This window comes from Pan paniscus, chromosome 1, assembly GCF_029289425.2.
Source record: "Pan paniscus chromosome 1, NHGRI_mPanPan1-v2.0_pri, whole genome shotgun sequence".
In the NCBI taxonomy this organism is placed as follows: Eukaryota; Metazoa; Chordata; class Mammalia; order Primates; family Hominidae; genus Pan; species Pan paniscus.
Genome location: NC_073249.2, coordinates 203,244,515 through 203,270,501, shown reverse-complemented (window position 1 = coordinate 203,270,501; position 25,987 = coordinate 203,244,515). Strand labels below are relative to the sequence as shown.

The following is a 25,987-nucleotide window of genomic DNA, read 5'->3' as shown; positions in this document are numbered from 1 at the left end:
AGGGCCAGGCGCGGTGGCTCAAGCCTGTAATCCCAGCACTTTGGGAGGCCAAGGTGGGTGGATCACGAGGTCAGGAGATCGAGACCATCCTGGCTAACATGGTGAAACCCCGTCTCTACTAAAAAAAAAAAAAAAAAAAAAAAAAAATTAGCCGGGCGTGGTGGCGGGCGCCTGTAGTCCCAACTACTTGGGAGGCTGAGGCAGGAGAATGGCGTGAACCCGGGAGGCAGAGCTGGCACTGAGCCGAGATCGCGCCACTGCACCCCAGCCTGGGCGGCAGAGCGAGACTCCATCTCAAAAAAAAAAAAAAGAAAAAAGGAAAAAAAAGGAAAAAGAAGGGAGGGAGGGTGGGTGGGCCTAATTTTTCAAGTAATATATTCTGTTATTTTAAAAATTTGTGTTGGGGATGGTGGCTCATACCTATAATCCCAACACTTTGTGAGGCCAAGGCAGGTGGATTGCTCGAGCTCAGGGGTTTGAGACTAGCCTGGGCAATATGGCAAAACCCTGTCTCTACTAAAAATACAAAAATGAGCCGGGTATAATGGCATGTGCTTGTGGTCCCAGCTACTCGGGGCTCTGAGGAAGGGGGATCACTTAAGCCCAGCAGGTCGAGGAGGTCGAGGTTGCAGTGAGCCATGTTTATGCCATTGCACTCTAGCCTTGATGACAAAGTAAGACCTTGTCTCTAAAAATTTAAATTTAAATTTAAAAATTCAAAGACTTCTCCATCACACTGCCCTGTTACTGTCCCTTCTGACTCTCAACTTATTTGGGAACTTTCTTCTTGGTTGATGGGGAGCTTTAGAAGTAGAGGTAGGCCAGGTGCAGTGGCTCATGCCTGTAATTAGCACTTTGGGAGGCCGAGGAGGGCGGATCATGAGGTCAGGAGCTCGAGACCAGCCTGACCAACATGGTGAAACCCTGTTTCTACTAAAAATACAAAAATTAGCCGGGCATGGTGGCATGTGCCTGTAATCCCAGCTACTCAGGGGGCTGAGCCAGGAGAATCGCTTGAACCCAGGAGGTGGAGGTTGCAGTGAGCCAAGATCACGCCACTGTACTCCAGCCTGGGTGACAGAGCAAGACTCCATTTAAAAAAAAAAGTGACCGTGGAGTTCTTCTCACTCCTGGTCCAGATGGGCAAAGGCTCCTTCACATACTCCTGGGTGCTGGACAAGCTAAAGGCAGAGTGGAAACACTGCTAATGAAGACATACCTGAGACTGGGTAATTTACAAAGGAAAGAGGTTTAATTGACTCACAGTTCAGCATGGCTGGGGAGGCCTTAGGAAACTTACAATCATGGCAGAAGGGGAAACAAACATGTCCTTCTTCATGTGATGTCAGGAAGAAGAATGAGAGCCAAGTGAAGGGGGAAGCTCCTTAAAAAAACCATCAGATCTCGTGAGAACTTACTATCATGATAATAGTATGAGGGAACTGCCCCCATAATTCAGTTACCTCCCACCATGTCCCTTCCACCACAGGTGGGGATTATGGGAATTACAGTTCAAGATGAGATTTGGGTGGGGACACAGCCAAACCATATGAGTGGCATCACCATCAACATCTTTCTGTAGAAGTTCGGGACAAAGCAATACTATGTCACCATCATTGATGCCATGGGTCACTATGACTTCATCAAGAACATGATCACAGGCACCTTACAGCTACCACCAGGGTTGCTTCGGCCCTGCTGTGGGGATGGGCAGGGGGTGTCCCAGGCCAGGTCTGAGCTGGGCCTTCCTCTCTCAGGCCAGGAAGACTGTGCTGTGCTGATTGTGGCAAGCGGTGTAGGAGAGTGTGAGGCTGGCATTTCCAAGAACAAGCAGATCTGTGAGCACACACTGCTGGCCTATACACTGGGCATGAAGCAGCTCATTGTGACAGTCAACAAGATGGACATCACAGAGCCACCTTACAGTAGTACATGCTTTGAGGAGATCAGCAAGGAGGTGAAGGCTTATATCAAGAAGATTAGTTACAACTCCCAGACTGTGCCCTTTGTGCCCATCTCAGGCTGGCATGGGGACAACATGCTGGAACCTGGCAGCAAGGTGAGGGCCGGCTGGGCAGGACCAATTAAATGAGACTTGCCCACTTAAATCTTTGAGCTTCTCCTGGAATAAATATCCAGTATTCACAGTGTGCTCATGGACTGATCACTGGGAACGATCTGCATCCCCTTTTGGGGGCTGCTTTGACCTCCATTTTACAGATGAGTGACATGAGTACACCCAAGACTATATAATCAGTAAGCATAAAACTGTGTGGACTGATGTTGTGGCCACTAGGTACGTGTGGCTATTTAAATTACTAACATGAAACCAAATGAAATAATTCCTTAGCTACATTTCAAGTGCCAAGCAACCACATATGGCTATCATATTGAACAGTGAGTGCAGTAATAGAATATTTACATCATTGCAGAAAGTTGGGCAGTGCTGGCTGGATCTAGAATTCTAGCCAATGCTTACAGTATCTAAGTTATCCGACCTTAGGCAATGTGGGCACAATATAAATGTGTCTAAGACACAGTCCCTCTGCTCAGGGATCCCACATTCAAATAGCTTTTGACATTCCTAGACAAGAATCTCCCTACCAAAAGAGTTGAGTTCTAACATCAGACCTGAATTCAAGCCCCAACTCTATCCTTTGCCCACAGTAAAGGAGCGGGTGAGGTGTTAATATTAATGCTCTGGGCCTTTGGACTCACTTTACGGGGTTGTAAGAATTAAACAAAAGACTTTATGTGGACATCCGCTCACACAGACAGTTGGTGCTCGCAGGCTAATTGTTATTACTTAGTACATTTGCCTAAAGCCTACCTTTTCTATAATTAACTTGAGAATTCTTAGCCTTTTCCTCCACGTGTACATAGCTATCTTTTTCTGATTATAAAATTAATGTCTAACATCTTTACAATAAGCATTTCCTGCAGATATGAAGCATAAACTGCCACCCCGTGACTTATAGATAACCTAGTTATAGATAACCTAGTTTTCATGCAATTCTTTCTAGGTATTCACAGCTGGACTCAAACTATACATAATTCTCTATACACATTTTTAAAACTTTCTTTGCCATTTAAACTGTTGGAGAGTTAATGGGTGTTTTATATCACATCTCACTACGTAGGTAGGTTGGCTATATCCATGATTCACTGTAAATGGCGATTAATGATTTAAGACTGAGTGCTTTACATGTATACAACCCCATGATGAAGGCATTTTATTCCCAGGTAAAGCAAGAAAACTGGGACACAGTGCAGTTAGGTGATAGCCTGAGGTCACCACCTTCTATTGTTTCTAAATTTATTAAAAACTGCCATAATTGGGCTGGGCATGGTGGCTCATGCCTGTAATCCTAGCACTTTGGGAGGCCAAGGCGGGAGGATTGCTTGAGCCCAGAAGTCCAAGATATCAGTTGGCCAACATAGTGAGAGCTTGTCTCTACAAAAAAAAAAAAAAAAAAAAGAAAAAAAAAGAAAGAAAGAAAGAAAAGGAAAGAAAACTTAGCCAGGCATGATGGTGCATTCTACTGAGGAGGCTGGGATGGGAGGATTGCTTGAGCCTGGAAGGTCAAGGCCGCAGTGAGCCATGATCATGCCACTGCACTCCAGCCTGGATGACAGAGTGAGACCCCGCCTCGGAAAACAAAAAACTGCCATAATTAAGAATGTTAACTCTACTAAAAAAATTAAAACCTGTCATAAGCATCTTGGTAAATAAATCTTTCCATGTGTCTTTGGTAGTTTAATTATAATCAACTCCTAATGAAATAAATTCCTCATGAACCACTGGGCATGGTGGCTCAAACCTGTAATCCCAGCACTTTGGGAGGCTGAGGCTGGAGCATTACTGGTGGCCGGGAGTTCGAGACTAGCCTGGGCAATGTAGCAAGACCCTGCCTCTACAAGAGTTTCATTAAAAAAAAAAAAAAAGAAACAAGGGGTAGGCATTATTTTTGGAATCTTCTGACACAGACTGCCCAATTGCCCTTGAGAAAAGACTAGACCTGCAGGGGCAGGGTGTCCCTTCAAATGGTGACTGAGCGCCAGTGTGCCGGGCACTGTCCTTGGTGCTGAGAGTGCCGCAGTGAATAAGAAGCAACTCTGCTGTTGGAGCTCAGCCTCCTGGGAGACTGGGAAGGGATAAGGCAGACGATGACAAGTGCTTCAGAAAATTCTACAAAAAGGTGAAGGGACACAGTGTGGGAGAGTTACTGTACATCAGGTATTCAAGCAGGGGTGGGCTCTAAGATAACATTAGAGCAGAAACCTGAAGCTTCAGTGCCTGTTTCCCATAACCTGAGTATTATCACACATCTCAGCTAGTGAGACACATGAGTTTCATCCCCACGTCCTCCGAGCATTTATTACACACCTACTGTATTCTAGATGCCAAAAGAACAAAGCATGTTAGCCTGCAGCTAGTGAACTAGATATTCAACTTGTAGTTTGCTGACCTCATAGGCTTGTAGTAGCAGGACTATGGATTGGCATAGAACCAAGTGAGCCACCAAGTTCATCAAACCAACGGGTAAAGTTCATCACTACCTCACCCTCACTGCAGGCTCAGTGGGAAGAGCCTTGTATTTGAGTCTGGGGAGTTGGTCTCATTTTCAACTTCTGATCTGGTCATTTGCCAGTCACTGGGCCTTGGGCAACCCACTTCTGATCCTCAATTATCCTTTCTGAGAAAGAAAAATATTCCTTTTACAAACTTGAATTATTTATATAAAAGTGCTTACTAAAAAATGCTTTCAAAGCCTCTTATCCACTACTCATCCACCCCAAAAAGAGTTGAATATGAATAGAAACAGTAGCTTTCTTCCTTGGGATACCAATTTTTGAGTCCATGAGGCAAGATATGCTTTGCATGGCTTCTATGCTGTGTAGCTCTGGTTCTCTGCCATGGAAGGTTTCCCTTGTCTAGAGCCCCCTTCCCCCACCTGTCAAAGCCTCCCCTGACGCAATCACTGCATCCTCCCATGTCTGAGGGTCGACCAGCTACTGAGAGGCCTTCCTCTATTGTGCTAAGGTTGGAGTTGGCATTGTTTTCAATGCTGATGGGAGACTGAAGTTTTGAAGCCTATAGATTTACTCCAGGACCTGTGACGGGAAAGGAGAAGCATTTTATTGAGTTTCTGGCAGTGTGTTGGATCTAAGCCTACGTGTCTACCAACTCTGCTGCTGTGATAGTCCGGCTGCCCACTTAGCCTTTAATATCAGCCACCTTTGTTCCTTCTATGCCTCTTCTGTCCTGTGTTTCCAGTCTTTGAAGGCAAAGATTATGTCTCTGAGCTTTGTACTTGATCTTAGCCAAAATGCCAAGAAGCAACTGTCTGTAAGCTTTGGCCAGGGTTTTTAGATGAGTAAATATTATATCTTCTTAAAAGATATGTGTATAATGCATTGCCATACTGAAAATCATCCCCCTGGAAGGTCTTACACTCAACAATGGTGGCTTTGCTTACAAGTCAGCATCCTTAGGAACAGTTTTGAGACCCTGAAGCACATTCTTCAGGGCACTGATATGGTTTGCCTCTGTGTCCCCACCCAAATCTCACCTTGAATTGTAATAATCCCTATGTATCAAGGGTGGGACCAGGTGGAGATAATTAAATAATGAGGGCGGCTTCCCCCATTATGTTCTCATGATAGTGAGTTAGTTCTCATGAGATCTGATGGTTTTATAAGGGGCTTTTCTCTCCTTGCTTGGCACTTCTGCTTCATGCTGCCACGTGAAGAAGGATGTGTTTGCTTCCCCTTCCACCATGATTGTAAGTTTCTTGAGGCCTCCGCAGCCATGCAGAACTGTGAGTTAATTAAACCTCTTTTCTTTATAAATTACCCAGTCTTGGGTATCTCTTTATTAACAGCATGAGAACGGACTAATACAGGCAACTTCACTGGGAAATGTCTGAGTCTTTAGAAACTTTAGTCTTAGTATTTATTTATTTATTTATTATTTTGAGATGGAGTCTTGCTCTGTCGCCCAGGCTGAAGTGCAGTGGAGTGATCTTGGCTCACTGCAACCTCTGCCTCCCAGGTTCAAGCGATTCTCCTGCCTCAGCCTCCCCGAGTAGCTGGGACTACAGGCATGCACCACCGTGCCAGGCTGATTTTTGTATTTTTAGTAGAGACAAGGTTTTGCCGTGTTGGCCAGGCTGGTCTTGAACTCCTGACCTCAGGTGATCCACCCACCTCAGCCTCCCAAAGTGCTGGGATTACAGGCATGAGCCACTGCACCAAACCGTCTTAGTTTTCAGAATGAGTGTTAGAGGCCAGGCGTGGTGGCTCATGCCTATAATCCCAGCACTTTGGGAGACTGAGGTGGGTGGATCACCTGAGGTCAGGAGTTCAAGGCCAGCCTGGCCAACATGGCGAAACCCCATCTCTACTAAAAATACAAAACTTAGCCTGGCATGGTGGCGTGCATTTGTAATCCCAGCTACTCGGGAGGCTGAGGCAGGAGAATCGCTTGAACCCAGGAGGCAGAGGTTGCAGTGAGCCGAGATTGTGCCACTCCACTCCAGCCTGGGTGACAAAGTGAGACTGCATAAAAAAACAAAAGTAAAAAAAAAGAAAAAAAAAGAATGAGTGTTAGAGTATTTGAATCTTACTTTTATTTTTACTCCTGACACTTATTTAACTTGCTGTATGTTAACAAGTCCCTCCCTTCTCTGGACCTCAGTTTCTCCACCTGTGTAATGAACAGATAGAATGGGATCTAAGGGATATTCAGATTCCAGGAATCTCTGCTTTCTGAAATATATTAGCTTGATGCAGGGAGCCAATCTCACAGTGCCTGTGAGATTTAATCATCATCATTTAGCAAGTGCACAGTAGATGTCATGGGATGGCTCATGTGTGGTCTTCTGTGTCTTTACAACAGCCCGTAAGGTAGATGGTGAGATCTCTGTTTCACAGATGGGGAAACCAAGGTTTAGAATGCATCCCTTGAGGTTCATGTTAATTGCAGGCTGGGCCCTGGATCAGATTTGCGCTCTCTCTGGGCTGAGTGAGCTGCACATTTGGTGGCTTTTACAGATGCCCTGGTTCGAAGGCTGTAAGGTCACCAGGAAGGAACGGAATGTGGCAGGTGTGACACTGCTAAAAGCACTGGACTCAATCACACTGCTACCCACTCCACGGACAAGCCCCTGCAGCTGCCCCTGACAGGCAGGTACAAGACTGGGGATAAGTTCATGCCTTGTGGAGGTGCTTGGGGTTGGGGACCTACTGGGGTCTGGTTGCTGATGGCCCTGAGTGCTCTGTCCCTCCAGGTATTGGCACTGTGCTTGTGGGGCAGGTGGAAGCAGGCATGGTGGTGACCTTCGCCCCATGCAACATCACCATGGAAGTCGAGTCTGTGGAGATGCACCAAGGCCCTGCCTGGTGACAAGGTGGGCTTCCATGTGAAGAACGTATCAGTAAAGGACATCAGGCGAGGTGACCTGGCAGGACAGCAAGAATGACCCACCCTCAGAGGTGGCGAGCTTCGTCTCCCAGGTGAGACACCCACTGAGGGGCATGTCCCGCTGCTCCTAGGGCTGCCAGCTCACTCAGAGTGGTCGCAGGGCATGGGCTCTGTATTAGACTCTTGACCACTGTGGAGGTGGAGTCAGACTGCCTGGGTTAGAATTCTTACTCTGCCTTTTATTTGTGTGCACCCTTGAACAAACCAATGTACTTCAACGAATCTGTTAGTTTCCACAACAACATCTTGAAAAGCAATATTTTTTTTTTTTTTTTTTTTTGAGAATGAGTCTCACTCTTGCCAAGACTAGAGTGCAGGGGCAGGATCTCAGCTCACTGCAACCTTGCCTCCCAAGTTCAAGCGATTCTCCTGCCTCAGCCTCCCGAGTTGCTGGGACTACAGGCATGTGCCACCACGCTCAGCTAATTTTTGTATTGTTAGTAGAGACGGGGCTTCACCATGTTGGCCAGGCTGGTCTTGAACTCCTGACCTCAAGTGATCCGCCCACCTCGGCCTCCCAAAGTGCTGGGATTACAGGCATGAGCCACCATGCCTGGCTGAAAAGCAGTATTTCTTAAACCAGGTGGTTTACAATCATCTGGGAAGGTGTTTCAAAAATACAGATTCTGGGGCTGGACACATGTTGGCCAGGCCAGACATGGCAAAACCCCATCTCTACTAAAAACACAAAAATCAGCTGGGCATGGTGGCATGTGCCTGTAATCCCAGCTACTAGGGTGGCTGAGGTAGCAGGATCAGTTGAACCTGGGAGGCAGAGGTTGCACTGAGCAGAGATCGTGCCACTGCACTCCAGCCTGGGCAACAGAGTGAGACTCTGTCTCAAAAAATTAAAAAATAAAATGTGCCCAAGGTGCCTGACCTCTTAGTTGATCAGGGTCACCTCCTTTGGATGGGGCTTAGCTGATGCCCCCCTTTCTCCCCTCCCCATCCCACCGTGGCTTCCAGGTGATCATTCTCAACTACTTTGGCTGCACCACAGCTGGCTACTCACCAGTTTTGTACCGCCACACAGCCCACATTGCCTGCATGTTTGCAGAGCAGCAAGTTTGCAAACCAGCGCTTGGGCAAGAAAGTGGAAGACAACCCCAGAGCTTTGAAGTCTGGGGACTTGGCCATCGCCCAGATGATCCTGGGCAAGCCCATGTGCGTGGAAAGCTTCTCAGACTACCCGCCCCTCAGTTAAGACCCAACAGCACCTGGCCACCGGGGCTGCCCCTTCCTCCTTCTGGGTCCAGGAAGCCAGTTGGCCACCTGAGCCAGGCAGTAGAACCTAGTCACAAGGATCTGAGAGCCAGGTTAGAAGAGCCCACAGAGAGAAAGGGGCTTGCCTGGTATCACAGCAAGGTGGGGGCCACTTTGAAGCCTTGCTACTCAAAGTGTTGTTCATGGACCTGCTTCACAGGCATGCCCTGGGAGTTAGATATGCAGAATCTGGCTGAGTGCCGTGGCTCATACCTGTAATCCTAGTGCTTTGGGAGGCTGAGGCAGGAGGATTGCTTGAGACCAAGAGTTTGAGGCCAGCCTGAGCAACATAGCAAGACCCTCATCTCTATAAAACATTTTAAAAATTGGCTGGGCATGGTGGTGCTTGGGGATACTGAGGTGGGGGGATGGCTTGGGCACAGGAGTTTGAGGCTGCAGTGAGCTATGATCACGCCACTGCACTCCAATCTTGGAGGCACAGCAAGACCCTGTCTCAAAAAAAAAAGAAAAAAGAAAAGAAAGATAAATAGAAGAATCTCATTCTCCATCTAGACCTGCTGAATTCAAATCTGCATTTTAACAAGATCCCCCAGGTAAATGGATGTCACATCAATGTTTGAGAAACACTGCTCTAGAGAAGGTGAGTAGAGCAGAGATGGGTAGGGAGGCTTTTCCCTTCCTGCTGTCTAGGACGGTGGCTTTCAAAGCGGCTGGATTATCATAACCACTGATGAAGCCTTTTAAACCTAGAGGCTCACACCCTGATAGAGTTACCTGGTTAAGGCTGCAGCCTAGGAGTATGTTTCTTAGACTCTCCAGGTATCACTTGCATGGCTGGGCTTGAACTGCATTCTGAACTCAAATATCTAGGGAGTAGGCTCTTTCACGTAGTGCTTCTGTGCCAGGTTCTGTGCTATATGTTAGACATTTGTGCCTGAGCAAGAAGAACAAGTCCTTCAGGTCTCCCAGTGAATGGGGAAAAGGGTGAATCTATAAAGGCTAATTTTAGAGTTGGGCTAAAGAGGCTGCCAACATAAATCTTGCGATGTTGGGTTAGGTCTTCCTACCCATACCAAAAATATTATGAGACACAAAGCCAGGAGCCGAAGCCTTTTCTCTGCAACATGAAGTCAGGGATGCCTTCAAGAACCCTCAGGGGCTGGGTGCGGTGGCTCACGCCTGTAATCCCAGCACTTTGGGAGGCTGAGGTGGGTGGATCTCCTGAAGTCAGGAGTTCAAGACCAGCCTGGCCAACATGACAAAACCCTGTCTCTACTAAAAATACAAAAATTAGCCAGGCATGGTGGCAGGCGCCTGTAATCCCAGCTACTGGGGAGGCTGAGGCAGGAGAATCAATTGCTTGAACCCGGGAGGTGGAGGTTGCAGTGAGTTGAGATCGCGCCGTTGCACTCCAGCCTGGGCAACAAGAGTGAAACTCCGTCTCCCAAAAACAAAAAACAAAAAACAAACAAACAAAAAACAAACAAACAAAAAACCTCAGGAGAAGCAACTCCCAGGTTGCCAGTTGACTGTGAGAACCACCACATGGGTTGTGATGGGCATGGGGGAATTGCTGGTTGCTTGGAGGCTGGGAGCATTCCTTTGCTAAGGTGACTGCACCAAAAGGAAAGCTTTCCCTGTGATCATTGCTGATGGCAGCAGGAGAGTTGGGAAGCTAAGAATATAAGCAGTGGTGTGAGACTTCTAGTTTCTTTTTGTTTTTGTTTTTGAGACACAGTCTTGCTCTGTCACCCAGGCTGGAGTGCAATGGTGCAATCTCAGCTCACTGCAACCTCCGCTTCCCGGGTTCAAGCAATTCTCCTGCCTCAGCCTCCCCAGTAGCTGGGATTACGGGCGCCAATCACCACGCCCGGCTAATTTTTCTTTCTTTTTTTTTTTTTTTGGTATTTTTAGTAGAAGCAGGGTTTCACCATGTTGGCTAGGCTGGTCTCGAACTCCCGACTTCAGGTGACCCACCCACCTCAGCCTCCCAAAGTGCTGGGATTACAAGTGTGAGCCACCGCTCCCAGCCAACTTCTAGGTTTTTAACCATTGCAGCCAAGTGACCTTCAACTTCTCTGCCTCACTTTGCTCACCTGTAAAATGTGTACAAGAGATGTACTGTGAATTATTGGGAGAATGAACATGAGCTCATATATATAACTCAAATGATCACTTTTTTGGCTCACTTGACCTCTTCTGCAAGTGTCCCATAGCTCCTGCTCTGAAAAGTATTCCCGCTATTTCTTCACGTCCTATGTCCTAGGTCATTTCTCTGTGTGACATGAAGCAGACAGTGGCTGTTGGGGCCATCAAGATTGGAGAAAAAAGCAGCTACTGGCAGCAAGGTCACCAAGGCAGCCAGGAAGGCAGCCAGGAAGTGAGTGGTAGAGCCTCACCTGGGAAGAGTGGCTCAAGGAGAAGCCTTGGACTTGTTCTCTCGCCTAAACTGTCTTTTCTTTTCTTTTTCTTTTTCTTTTTTCTTCTTCTTTTTTTTTTTTTGAGATGGAGTCTGGCTCTGTTGCCCAGGTTGGAGTGTAATGGCACGATCTCAGCTCACTGCAAGCTCTGCCTCCTTGGTTCACGCCATTTTCCTGCCTCAGCCTCCCAAGTAGCTGGGACTACAGGCGCCCGCCACCACGCCCGGCTATTTTTTTTTTTTTTTGTATTTTTAGTAGAGATGGGGTTTCACCGTGTTAGCCAGGATGGTCTCGATCTCCTGACCTTGTGATCCACCCAACTTGGCCTCCCAAAGGGCTGGGATTACAGGCGTGAGCCACCGCGCCCGGCCCTGTCTTTTCTTTTTTGAGACAGAGTCTTGCTCTTCTCCCAGGCTGGAGTGCAATGATGCGATCTCGGTTCACTGCCACCTCCACTTCCCAAGTTCAAACAATTCTCCTGCCTCAGCCTCCCCAGTAGCTGGGATTACAGGCTCCCAACACCACGCCTGGCTAATTTGAGTATTTTTCATAGAGACGGGGTTTCACCCTGTTGGCCAGGCTGGTCTCAAACTCCTGACCTCATCCGCCCGTCTTGGCCTTTCAAAGTGCTGAGATTACAGGTATAAACCACTGCGCCCGGCTGTCTGAACTATCTTAATCCTGATCCTGCTAATATGGTTTTCTTTCTCCTGATGAGCTTGAGGCGTTGGATAAAGCAAAGCAAGTCTTTTTGCCTCTGCCTCTACTGACCTCTGTCTCAAGCAGTGAGGAGGCAGGTGGGTTACTGGGAGTCCAGATGCAAGAGCCAGACAGCTGGGCTTGTAAAGAAGAAAATGCATGGAGGGAAAACTGAGGGGAAGGTCTGGGCCCTAGCCTGGTCTGTCGGCTTCTAAAATAGGACGGGACGCTGGTATTAGACTGCCTGATTTCATCACTGTCTTAAAAGTTACTAGACCAGGAGTGGTGGTGCATGCCTATAATCCCAGCACTTTGGGAGGCCGAGGTGGGTGGATCACTTGAGCTCAGGAGTTCAAGACTAGCCTGGGCAGTATGGTGAGACCTCATCTCTACAAAAAATACAAAAAAATTGGCCAGGTGTGGTGGTGCATACCTGTGGTCCCAGCTACTTGGGAGGTTGAGGTGGTAGGATCACTTGAGCCCAGGAGGTCGAGGCTGCAGTGAGCTGAGATCGTGCCTCTGCATTCCAGCCTGGGCAACTGAGTGAAAAAAAGAAAAGAAAAAAAAAAAAGGGCCAGGCGCAGTGGCGTATGCCTGTAATCCCAGCACTTTGGGAGGCTGAGGAGGGCAGATCACTTGAAATCAGGAGTTTGAGACCATCCTAGCCAACATGGCAAAACACCATCTCTACTAAAATACAAAAATTAGCTGGGTATGGTGGTGCGCGCCTGTAGTCCCAGCTACTCAGGAGGCTGAGGCACAAGAATTGCTTGAACCCGGGAGGCAGAGGTTGCAGTGAGCTGAGATCACACCACCGCACTCCAACCTGAGTGACAGAGCAAGACTCTGTCTAAAAAAAGAAAAAAAAAAAAAAGCTGGACACGGCTGGACAAGGTGGCTCACACCTGTAATCCCAGCACTTTGGGAGTCTGAGGCGGGTAGATCACCTGAGGCCAGGAGTTCAAGACCACCCTGGCCAACATGGCGAAACCCTGTCTCTACCAAAAATACAAAAATTAGCCAGACATGGTGGCGGCCACCTGTAATCTCAGCTACTTGGGAGGCTAAGGCAGGAGAATTGCTTGAACCCAGGAGATGGAGGTTGCAGTGAGCCGAGACATCACGCCATTCCACTCCAGCCTAGGTGACAGAGTGAAACTCCTCCATCTCAAAAAAAAGAAAAAAAAGTTACCAAACTTCTGTGTGTTTGTCTGCTCATCTGTAAAATGGGAAAGCAATAGTATCTGCCTCCACAGGGATGCTGAAGGTTGAGTGAGCTGGTGCCTGGTGGGGACAGTAAATTAGTTATTAATCAGCCACCCTCATTATCACAGTATGGGCAATACAGCCAATTAAGAGCTATTCTGGGAAGTTTGTTTGAAGAAAAGGTGGAGTTGGGGTGGGGATTGAGCTTTTGAGAATGAGTTCAATTTTATATCTCCCCAGGTACCTGTTTCCCTTTAAGTTACGTAGAAGTTGCAAGAAGTCCCATATATCTTTCACCCAGATTCCCCAAGTCCTTTATTGATTGATTGATTGATTGATTGAGAGGGGGCCGGGTATGGTCTGGCTGTGTCACCCAAGCTAGGGTGCAGTGGTTGGATCATAGCTCATTGCAGTCTCAAACTCCTGGGCTCAAAGGATCCTCCTGCCTTAGCCTCTTCCACCACTGGAATTATAAATGTGTGCCACTATGCCCAGCAGATTCCCTAAAACTTAACTTCACCATGTTCTGCGGTGAGAAGGTATATCCAGACCTACCCCCAAAGGCCAAGGGAGCTGATGGGCTGAAGAAAGAGGATGACAAATCTAGTTTCTCAGAAAGAAACATGTAAGACACTTAGAAGAGAAGTCATGTCTCAGGCAGCCATGAGACAGTGGGTCCCCGTACTATTACCCCCAAGACCCAGGGCTCATATACCATTGGGAAAGGGTATATGTGCTTCAGAAGAAATGTGTAGGACAATTGAGGTCAACCCTCTGGGAAAGGCAAAAATGCTATGTGTGACATAGCCTATAATCTGCTTAAGAAGAGGATTTATATTAAGTGTTTACAATGCTAACATCATGGTTGTTTTGACCTAAAGGGCAGGATTTACAGCTCTTAATAGTAGATAAAGTAGAAATCATAGAGGCATTCCTGGAACTGGGGTTAATCAGAAGTCAGGAGCAGTGGCTCATGCCTGTAATCCTAGCACTTTGGGAGGCCAAGGTGTCCAGGAGTTCAAGACCAGCCTGGACAACATAGCAAGACTTGTCTCTAAAAAAAAAAAAAAAAAAAAATCAGAAGTCAATATGGCAGATTAAAATCCAAGATGAAGTTCCCTTAGCCTCTACATGCTACATTTGCTTTATTATTTCCCCTCTAAATTTGTTTCATTCTGAGCCATTTCAGAGTAAGCTGCAGATAAAATGCCCCTCTACTGCAAATACTGAATGTGCTTTTATTTAAACACAAGAACATTTTCTTACAAAACCAAGATCCAGTAATCAGAATGAGGACATAAACATGACACATTTCTGAAATCTATAGACCTTATTCAGATTTTGCCAATTGTCCCAATAACATGCTTTATAGCAAAAGAAAATCCAGGACCATGTGTTACATTCAGTTGTTTCTTTTCTTTTCTTTTTTTCTTTTTTTCTTTTTTTTTTTTTGAGACAGAGTTTTGCTCTTGTTGCCCAGGTTGGAGTGCAATGGCACAATCTCAGCTCACTGTAACTTCTGCCTCCCAGTTCAAGCGATTCTCCTGGCTCAGCCTCCCAAGTAGCTGGGACTACAGGCGCCCACCACCACACCCAGATAATTTTTTGTATTTTTAGTAGAGACAGGGTTTCATCATGTTGGCCAGGCTGGTCTTGAACTCCTGACCTCAGGTGATCCACCCACTTCGGGCTCCCAAAATGCTGGGATTACAGGCATGAGCCACAGTGTCTGGCCCATTCTGTTGTTTCTTTATTCCAAGTTTCAAAGCAGCCCCTCCTGGGATTCTGGCTGAAACCCCAGCTCTGAGTTGGCCAGTGGGTACTTGAGGGTGGAGGCTCAAAGGAGGGGCGTTTTCCATTTGCCCTCCTCCATCAGCCCAGTTTCCCAGAAGTGCCCTCTTGTCCCTCTGGGTGAAATCAGGGGAGACTGGGGCTTCTATCTCACTTATGGCTTATGAGGATGAGAGAAGGGAATTGTGCCAGCAGAAGGAAGAGGCTTGGTTCCTTCCCTACCAAAACCTGCTGTGTTCTCCTCTTTCCATCAGTTTGTTCCTATTAAAGGAACTGGCTGACTCAAAGCTAGCTACAGCCTGGAACATGGGTCCTGGTCTCCTATCCATGGGTCCTGCTGCTGAGGATTCAGTGCAAGCCAGGGGGACCTCTTACTGTCCGGGTTGAAGTCCTTGTGTATCAGAGGCTAACCTGCAGGCCATCTCTTGATTACAATACCATGTCTAACACTTTTTAGAAGACGGTGTTGCTTGGATATACCAGCTTTATATTAATAACAAGAGTCACAATTTATTTCAGGCTTATCATGTGCTTTACATAATTATCTTATGGTACCCACTTTACAGATGAGGAAAACTGAGGCTGATAGGATTCTAATTATAGACTGAGCATCCATAATCTGAAAACCCCAAATCTGCAATGCTCTAAACTCTGAAACACTTTGAGCACTGACATGAAGCCACAGTGGAAAATTTCACACTTGACCTCATGTGACAGGTGGCAGTTAAAATGCAGGTACACAGCATACAGTTTATTCAGCATTCCTGAGGGAAAAAAGACACTCCCAGCCCCCTTCAGCTGTGATATCTCTTTTCCACTCCCACTCAGATTCCGCCATGAAAGCATGTCCACAAGAGGTAACACAAGGCTGAGCGTGGTGGCTCATGCCTGTAATCCCAGCACTTTGGGAGGCTGAGGTGGGAGGCTGAGTTCGAGACCGGCCTGGCCAACATGGTAGAACCCCGTTTCTACTAAAAATACAAAATTAGCCGGGTGTGGTGGTGCGCGCCTGTAATCCTTGCTACTTTGGAGGTTGAGGCAGGAGGATCGCTTGAACCTGGGAGGCGGAGGTGGCAGTGAGCCGAGATCGCACCACTGCACTCCAGCCTGGGTGACAGAGCAAGATTCCATCTCAAAACAAAAAACAAAAAACAAAAAAAAGGGGTAACATGATGGCACATGTGCAGGCCAGACATGCCAACTGCAGGTTCCCCACATGCCTCAAATAGGGCAGAGATCTATGCACATCACTCACTGTGTTTTTTTAATTATTATTTTCTGTTCTGTGGTGTAAAGATATTGTTGAAAGTGTAAAGAAAGGCCTGCAGATACCCCTACGAGTAACAGTGATAAGGAAAAGAGGAAGCAGGCCAGGCAAGGTGGCTCACATCTGCAATGTCAACACTTTGGGAGGCCGAGGCGGGTGGATCACTTGAGGTCAGGAGTTCGAGACCAGCCTGGCCAACATGGTGAAACCCCTGTCTCTACCAAAAATACAAAAATTAGCTGGGTGTAGTGGCAGGTGCCTGTAATCAGCTACTCGGGAGGCTGAGGCAGGAGAATCGCTTGAACCCGGGAGGCAGAGGTTGCAGTGAGCCTATATGGCACCACTGCACTCCAGCCTGGGCGACAGAGTGAGACTCCATCTCAAAAAAAAAAAAAGAAAAGAAAAAAGAAAAAGAGGAAGCAGTTATGTTTATAGCACAGAAAGTCAAGTTGCTGGAGAAATGGGACAGAAGTGTAGGTGTGAAATATCCTACAGAAGAGTATGGTGTTGGCATAAACACCGTAGATGACCTAAAGAAACAGAAGGATGGCCAGGCGCGGTGGCTCATGCCTGTAATCCCAGCACTTTGGGAGGCCGAGGTGGGCAGATCACCTGAGGTCAGGAGTTCGAGACCAGCCTGGCCAACATGGCGAAACCCCGTCTCTACTAAAAGTACAAAAAAACTTGCCGGGTGTGGTGGTGTATGCCTGTAGTCCCAGCTACTTGGGAGGCTGAGGCAGGAGAATCGCATGAACTCAGGAGGCGGAGGTTGCAGTGAGCCAAGATTGTGCCACTGTACTCCAGCCTGGGCAACAGAGGGAGACTCCGTCTCAAAAAAAGAAAAAAAAGAAAAAAAAAGAGTACAAAAAAATTAGCCGTGTGCGGTGGCAGGCGCCTGTAATCCCAGCTACTCAGGAGCCTGAGGCAAGGGAATTGCTGAGGCAAGAGAATTGAAACCTGGGAGGCAGAGGTTGCAGTGAGCCGAGATCGCGCCTCTGCACTCCAGCCTGGACAACAAGAGCAAGAATCCATCTCAAAAAAAGAAAAAAACAGAAGGATAAACTGGTGAAGTTCTATATGCTGAAAATGATGAACAGAAGTTAATGAAAAAGAGAAAAACAATGCATAAAGCAAAAAAAATGAAGATCTTCTTTGTGTATTGAAAGAGTAGATCCATCTGGCTGGGCACGATGGCTCACACCTGTAGTCCCAGAACTTTGGGAGGCTGAGGTGGGTGGATCACTTGAGGTCAGGTGTTCAAGACCAGCTGGCCAACATGGTGAAACCTCATCTCTACTAAAACTACAAAAATTAGCTGGGCGTGGTGGCAGGTGCCTGTAATCCCAGCTACACAGGAGGCTGAGGCAGGAGAATTTCTTGAACCCGGGAGATGGAGGTTGCAGTGACTTGAGATCATGCCACTGCACTCCAGCCTGGATGACAGAGCAAGACTCTGTCTCAACAAAAAAGAAGAGTAGATCCATCAGCATTGCACTGATGGATCCATCCAACATGTGCCGCTTAATGGTATACTGAAGGTGAAACAAGCAAGATCTATCACGATGAACAGAAAATTTAAGGAAACTGAATATTCAACAGGCTGATTGCAGAACTTTTTGGGGTGTGGGGACAGGTCTCACTCTATTACCCAGGCTGGAGTGCAGTGACATAAATATGGCTCACTGCAGACTCAGCCTCCTAGGCTCAAGCAGTCCTCCCACCTCAGCCTCCCAAGTAGCTGGGAACACACACACATACACCATCATGCCAGGCTAATAAATTTTTTGCAGAGACAGGGTCTTGCCATGTTGCCCAGGCTGGTCGTAAACTCCTAGGCTCAAGCAACCCTCCCACTTTGGCCTCCCAAACTGTTGGGATTACAGGTATGAGCCACTGCACCTGGCTGGTTGCAGAAATTTAAGACGAGACACGATGTTACATTTTTAAAGATTTGTAGGCCAGGTGCAGTAGCTCATGCCTGTAATCCCAGCACTTTGGGAGGCTGAGGCGGGTGGATCACTTGAGGTCAGGAGTTTGAGACCAGCCTGGCCAACATGGTGAAACCCTGTCTCTACTAAAAAAAAATACAAAAATTAGCCGGGCATGGTGGTGGACGCCTGTAATCCCAGCTACTCGGGAGGCGGAGGCAGGAGAATTGCTTGAACCCAGGAGGCGGAGGTTGCAGTGAGCCGAGATGGAGCCACTGCACTCCAGCCTGGGCAACAGAGTGAGATTCCGTCTCAAAAAAAAAAAAAAAAAGAAAAAAGAAAAAAAAAAGAGAAAATGCATGATGAGCTTATTGAGGGGCAAGAGCAGAATGCATTCATAACAAAATCATGTCTAAGACAAAAACCATTGGTAACGAAGCAGATGAAGCCTGGTGTGGCAGTTCATGCCTGTAATCCCAGCACTTTGGAAGGCAAAGGTGGGAGGATCGCTTGAGTCCAGGAGTTGGAGACCAGCCTGGGCAACATGGCAAGACCCCATCTCTACAAAAAATTTAAAAAATTAGCTGGGCATGGTAGTGTGCACCTGTGGTCCCAGCTACGTGGGAGGCTGAGGTGGGAGGATCATGCGAGCCCAGGAAGTCATGGCTGCAGTGAGCCAAGATCACACCACTGCACTCCAGCCTGGGCAACAGAGCAAGACCCTGCCACAAAACAAAACAAAAAACAAAAAACAAAACAAAAAAAAATAGAAAAAGAAAAAAAAAAAAGGCAGATGACTCTGGAGGAAACATTTTAAAAAGCCATCCAGGAGAATGCCTCCTTTTCCCTAGGGGACCCACTTCCTGCTCCCTCAACTGCTTCTGATGTTTCTTCTCACCTTAAAAAAAATACAGTGTACAGTAATCTTTTCATCAAAACACTGCATCATAGGTGGAGACTGAAAGCCTGCCACTTGTGGTCGCTGTTTTTTGTTTGTTCGTTTGTTTGTTTTGAGACAGGGTCTTGCTCTATCACCCAGGCTGGAGTGCAGTGGTGTGATCTTGGCTCACTGCAAGCTTCTTCTCCTCGGTTCAAGCGATTCTCCTGCCTCAGCCTTCCGAGTAGCTCGGATTACAGGCATGCACCATCAGGCCCGGTTAATTTTTGTATTTTTAGTAGAGACGGGGTTTCACCCTGTTGGCCAGGCTGGTCTCGAACTCCTGACCTTAAGTGATCCACCCGCCTTAGCCTCCCAAAGCGCTGGGATTACAAGTGTGAGCCACAGCGCCTGGCCTGGTTGGCGGGGCCGGGGTGGGGGGGGGGCGGGTCGCTGTTGTTTCACAGCTGATCCAGGTTTTCTGGTGACGCTCCTCTGCTGCTTAGTTGCCCTGAACACATTACTTTTTCACTGTATTAATGACATAACATATATTTTGCTGTTAAGAACTTATTTTTTATTTTTGAGACGGAGTCTCGCTCTGTCGCCCAGGCCGGAGTGCAGTGGCGCGACCTCGGCTCACTGCAAGCTCCGCCTCCCAGGTTCACGCCATTCTCCTGCCTCAGCCTCCAGAGTAGCTGGGACTACAGGCGCCCGCCACCACGCCCGGCTAATTTTTTTTTTTTTTTTTTTTTTTTTTTTTTTTTTTTTGTATTTTTAGTAGAGACGAAGTTTCACCGTGTTAGCCAGGATGGTCTCGATTTCCTGACCTCGCGATCCGCCCATCTCGGTCTCCCAAAGTGCTGGGATTACAGGCGTGAGCTACCGCGCCCGGCCGCTGTTAAGTACTTATATGTGAATAAGCGTAAGAAAGTATTGCTTATCAATAGCATATACATTTACAGTCTGGAAAAATGGTTAGGCCAACCAACCAGAGATTGTCCACAAGGGTGGCTGAGATAGTGACACCTTTGCTTTCTGATGGTTCAATGTACACAAACTTTGTTTCATGCACAAACTTACTTAAAATATTGTATAAAATTACCTTCAGACTATGTGTATAAGGTGTATATGGAACATAAATTAATTTCATGTTCAGACTTGGGTCCCATCCCCAAGATATCTCATTATGTTTATGCAAATATTCCATAATCCGGAAAAATCCCAAATCTAAAAACCGTCTGGTCCCAGGCTTTTCAGATTAGGAATACGCACCCTGTAGTAACTTGCCCAAGGTCACATAGCTACTAGCTGGTCGAGACAGGACCACATCTGCCTGTCTTCAAGCTCGGGACTCTTAAGCCACCACTCCTTTCCGTTTGTATAAATTCTATTTGTGCCCGGAGTGGTGGCTCACGCCTGTAATCCCAGCACTTTGGGAGGCCAAGGCGGGTGGATCATTTGAGGTCAGGAGTTCCATACCAGCCCGACCAACATGGTGAAACCACATCTCTACTAAAAATACAAACAAATTAGACAGGTATGGTGGTGCGTGCCTGTAATCCCAGCTACTTGGGAGGCTGAGGCAGGAGAATCGCTTGAACCCGGGAGGCGGAGGTTGCAGTGGGCCGATATCGCGCCACTGCACTCCAGCCTGGGTGACACAGCGAGGCTCCGTCTCAAAAAAAAAATAAATAAATAAATTATATTTGTTTACGTTGTTACAGAATAAATTTGCGTCATAATTTGCATGATTGATTTAATGTAGTTTTGGCGTTCTCATCACACAAGGACCACCAGCTCCTGACACTGGGAGGAGAGAACGTCCTCAAGGTCCGGAAACTCAAGGACGTGCTGATTCGGGAGCTTTCAAAAACTATTTTTGGAAAACCCAGATCCCGGTCTTCAGCCAGCGTCGCCTGCAGTTGCTAGCACTACCCACAAGGGAGAAGCCGACGCTGCAGGGCTCTGCCAAATGCGCCTCTCTTCCTCTTCTTCATCTCTGTGGTTAGCCTGGGAAAAGAGCCCGCCTCCTGGCCCATAAGGCCCTGGGCCGGAAGCTCCGCTTTCTCTTCCTGCTCTCCATCATGGCGGTGAGTAGCTGGGACCTGGATTTGCTTTCCTTTATCCGTCGCCATCCATGGCAGGCCGAGCCTGCGGGGGCTACTTCGCCCGCAGCCCGAGGAATATGGAGCCCGCAATGCTTGCCGGCCCAAAACTGGCAGAGCCGTTCGAGCCAAGGACGCAGGGTTGAATTCTGTCACTTTCCCTGCAATCGTTTTAGGAGCGGCTCCGGGCACTTGCCCGGAGTGCTCAGAAGCACGGTCAAGAGGCTGCAGCGGGGGCAGATGGGGTGAATGGAGGGTTCTGAGGCAGGGGGGTCCGGGCCTTTTCCTGGTCCCGGGGACTTGAGACTTGCTCGGTGCTAGGAAACCTTAGCCGGTTGCTCCGCTTAGGGAAGGTGCCAGCCTTTAGACAGCTTCCGAATGGGATGCTGGACGTCGCATAACCACGTGTTTCCTGTTAACTGAGCAATTAAGTTCTGTTTCCTCGCTCACTCCCCTTAGTTGGCCTTACAATGGGGGCGCTCTTCGTTACCCTGAGCCTCTTAGGGTTCGATCTCAGTGTCCGTATCTTTTAACACTCAATAACTGTCCTGAGTTTTCTCTTCACCCGTTCCGTTCGTGGAGGAAGAATAGGTCCCGAGCTGTCTTCTTCCCTTGATGCCCCCTAAACATGATAGCTTTTAAACATTTAGGGTCTTCGTTACGATTTGGGATGAGCAGAAATAAAAATGCTGTGCAGATAGAAAGTAGTAAAACTCAGGGCTCTCAGCTGTGAGTGTATTGACTGCTGCTCTTCCCTGCTGCAGCAGGATCAAGGTGAAAAGGAGAACCCCATGCGGGAACTTCGCATCCGCAAACTCTGTCTCAACATCTGTGTTGGGGAGAGTGGAGACAGACTGACCCGAGCAGCCAAGGTGTTGGAGCAGCTCACAGGGCAGACCCCTGTGTTTTCCAAAGGTGAGTAGTGACAAGGACATACAGGGTTTGCCCGCTTGGGTCGCTTGGTTGTTTCTTGATTTACCTGCTGTCGAGTCTGTTTAGAAAGTGACAGTCGGCATCACTTAAAGCATTAAATTCATGAGCCGGCCAAGAAGTGTCTTTTTTTTTTTTTTTTAAGATGGCGTGTGAGATTGGAACACTAGATTTTATTTGAGCAGATCTTAAGCTAAGACCAGCCCAAGTAAAGATTTTCCTAAGTAACTAGGATATGAGATAGAGTGGAAATGTCAGGAACGAAGTAAAGATCATTAGATCTGATTAGCAGTTAGGGTTATATAGGCTGCATTAAGAACAGGGCTGTACAGGAGCATGAGGCTTCAGTGCCCTATGTTAGTGCCACTGCACTCCAGCCTGGTTGACCCTATCTCAAAAGTTGTATACAGATTGCCTGGGTTTGAGTGATGGCTTCACCATTTGCTGGTCTGACTCTGGGCTCTCTGGACCTCTGCTTTTTTCTTTGCATAAAGAGGGTAATACTTTATAATTGTGGAAGATAAAATGAGTTGTACATGTGTAGTTGCTTTAGGACAGTGAAATATGGCAAGTCTTTGGATTCCACTCCTGCTTTTTGTTACCAGCTGTGATGTTTGGCAAGTTAATAAACCTCTCAAAACCTCACCTGTAAAATATGGATAACAGTACAATAAGGTTTCAGCAAATAGTAGATGTTGTCAATAATGCTTTGTTTTCTTTGGAACATGATAATCTTACTAGTGGCTTCTTCGGCCTATTCTGGTTGTGAGCTTGCCCTTCCTGGAACTTCGGCGTTATGACTGTTCTTAACTGCTGAAGGATGGCTGGATGTCTGGAAATGGGAAAATCTGTGCTGTGGATGAAATCTTATTAATAGATGTGGGAGACACTAATTAGAACACCACAACTTAAAAGAGTGTGGATGAATGCTTAATGTCTCTTTAAGTCATGGAGATGGTGTTCTGGGAAAGAGGTGAGTGTAGTGGGGGTATGATGGCATCTGACTCCTTGTTACCCCCTTCCTGCAGCTAGATACACTGTCAGATCCTTTGGCATCCGGAGAAATGAAAAGATTGCTGTCCACTGCACTGTTCGAGGGGCCAAGGCAGAAGAAATCTTGGAGAAGGGTCTAAAGGTGAGCCTAAAACACATGTAGATAAGTTACATTTAATGTTCTGTTCTTTGGTGTCTTGATATTTATTTACTTAAGCTTCTAAAAGGCTTTTTCTACAATCAGCAGGGTTAAACTGTTCTTGGTGGTTTAAAAGATGCTTGAGGCTGGGCACGGTGGCTCAACGCCTGTAATCCCAACACTTTGGGAGGCCAAGGCGGTTGGATCACTTGTGGCCAGGAGTTTGAGACCATCCTGGCCAACATGGTGAAACACCATCTCTACTAAAAAGATAAAAATTAGCTGGGCTTGGTGGCAGGCTCCTGTAGTCCCAGCTACTCAGGAAGCTGAGGCACGACAATTGCTAGAACCTGGGAGGTAGAGATTGCAGTGAGCTGATATTGTGCCACTGCACTCCAGCTTAGGCCACAGAGTGAGACTCTTGTCTCAAAAAAAAGAAAAGAAAAAAAGGATGCTTGGGAGTCATTTCATGCCTCTGCTTTCTCTGGGTTTTTCTCTGCTCTTTGGAAGCTGGGAGAGGTCATACTGGGTAGTTGGGGTGTGAATCTATAGTCGAGCTATAGTGAGGAAGTCAGGTTGTGTTCTCAGCCAAGTTTCATTGACTTCTGTTTGCTCTGGGGTGCATGTTGCAGGCTGAGCTATTAATAGTTACTTGAGGGTGGGAGGGAGTTGAAGATGACAAGGAATGTTATTGCTGCATTTTTCTCCACAGGTGCGGGAGTATGAGTTAAGAAAAAACAACTTCTCAGATACTGGAAACTTTGGTTTTGGGATCCAGGAACACATCGATCTGGGTATCAAATATGACCCAAGCATTGGTATCTACGGCCTGGACTTCTATGTGGTATGAATATTTAATCTTTTCCTGCTCCTGGTCTGTGAGGAGAGGGGAATCTTTATTTCATATGTGGTATGTTGGTGTTCACATGTTGAGTTGCAGCTTTGAATATTGTCTGCCTTTGTGTTCTCCTCCCCCTTGGGGAAATGTGCCTCATTTGTGGCAAATGTAGGGGTGCAGCTCTGAACAAGATGGACAAGATCCCTGCTGTTGGGGAGCTTGCAGTCGAGGATCTGTAAAGCACCCACATAGCTTAAAGGTGGATGAAGGAAACTGTTCCCTCCAGCCAGTGATTTGAAACTTTGGAGAGAGGCAGTATTGGTGCCACATTTGGCCTATGGGTTGGTTGGCTGCACTGAGGCTGTTCTTCCCCTGGTTCTTCCTATAGAAACAGCTTTGGGTGATGCAGTGGTTTGCTCGGGAAGGGGGTTTTAAAGTAGAAATGACCTTTTGTGTTACTGCCGTGTTTTGGTCCAACAATAAAACTGAATAGCCTAAATCAGAAGTCCTGACTAGTGTGGAACCTGAAAGATGATGGCATCCTCATTAGACAGACAAGTAATAAGAATTGGATACTCACAGGATGTTGGAGGAACAGCACACCTTTGGGAAGCATTTTTGAGCTGAAGCAGAAGGAAGAAAATATATATATTTGTGCTTCTCAGAGTTGTATGTTTTCTACACTGCTGGTGTGGCAATAGATTTTTAAATGTTACTTTTAAAAAGAAAAATGGAGATTTGGGAGCAGTAATGGAGGATCCTCAGCACCACTGGAAGATAGGCTGGGTTAGGGGGGTGCTGAAAGTTCCAGCCTCCAAAGCAAACCTATAGTATGGCTGTGTGTTGTGTGGGATGCTGGTGGCAGCTTTGTCAGACACAGATCATGGGTCTTGCTCCAGAATCCATTGGGCTGCCAAGTGACTCTTTGAAGATCTGTCTGTAATGTGTGAGTCTTGTCCATCTGCTCTTGACTCTGAGCTGGCTAGGTGACTGTTGGTTATTCCTGGGACAGGTGCTGGGTAGGCCAGGTTTCAGCATCGCAGACAAGAAGCGCAGGACAGGCTGCATTGGGGCCAAACACAGAATCAGCAAAGAGGAGGCCATGCGCTGGTTCCAGCAGAAGGTAAAGCTGATTTATCTCAAGTGAAGTGGTGGAATGTGGTGTTGGTGAATGGAGTTGGGATTTGGGGATGCAAAATATAGTACTATTTGCTGGGTATCTTCTTTAAAGTTAGAATATTGGGCACCTTGACAAATCAGGGGCTTCCAGGGATGATGGTTTAAAAGAACATCCAGAACTAGGCCTTCTCCCCGTCACCATGAATGGGGGTAGATGGAAGGGGAGGAATATGGCTTTAACAGGAGCCCCCTTTCTCAGATGATAGTGCAGTTCAGCACAGTGTAAAAACCAGCCAGCTTCCTATTTAGTCCAGAAAAGGATGGGATTCAGAGCCGAAGTTCATGTATCAATCAGATTTGAATTCTCAAAAGTTAGCCATTGCTGCAATCTCTGCTGTTGCCTCCTGTTCTGAAAAAATTAAATCTCTTCTCTTTCAGTATGATGGGATCATCCTTCCTGGCAAATAAATTCCCGTTTCTATCCAAAAGAGCAATAAAAAGTTTTCAGTGAAATGTGCAATTCTGTTGTGTGTTCTGTGAAAGGATCCTGGCCATATTCAAGTCCTTGGACCTCAAGCCACTTAAAGCTTCGATGGGAGTAGCTGGTAACAACCCCGTCATCCTCTGATTGGATGCCAGTATTTCCTGGCAGATCCAAGTCCAAGCTTCATAGCATTCATTGCCTGTGCTTGCCACACCTTGGTTGATGTGCTGTGGTGCAGTAGCCCCATTTGGAGGGGAGGGTTTGGTTGATGTTGGGGTTTGAATTTAGAGCCTTGATTAAGCAGGGTGCAGTGCTCCTGTGTTCCAGGAGGCTCCCTGCTATTCAGTGATTCTGTTCTGTACTAGAAATTTTATCAGCATTGATGTGTCATGAAGGAATGACAGGCTTTGGTGTGATGGTTGAGATTAATTTTAGACTTAACTGTTCAGGCTCAGGTTTCTTTTACAATGAGAATATA

The 25,987-nt window shown here is 47.1% G+C and overlaps 1 protein-coding gene and 1 pseudogene across 1 annotated transcript; both read left to right on the top strand.

Annotated features, from left to right (window-relative positions):
• Positions 1-1,139: 1,139 nt before the first annotated feature.
• LOC100968897 (elongation factor 1-alpha-like) lies at positions 1,140-14,763 on the top strand (annotated as a pseudogene).
• Positions 14,764-20,647: 5,884 nt separating this feature from the next.
• Positions 20,648-25,538, top strand: RPL11 (ribosomal protein L11). Its single transcript, XM_063594036.1, has 5 exons — positions 20,648-21,921; positions 22,965-23,071; positions 23,781-23,912; positions 24,919-25,029; positions 25,464-25,538. Exons 1-5 carry the CDS (start codon positions 21,798-21,800, stop codon positions 25,491-25,493), a joined length of 504 nt encoding a protein of 167 aa, XP_063450106.1. The 5' UTR covers positions 20,648-21,797; the 3' UTR covers positions 25,494-25,538.
• Positions 25,539-25,987: the final 449 nt, after the last annotated feature.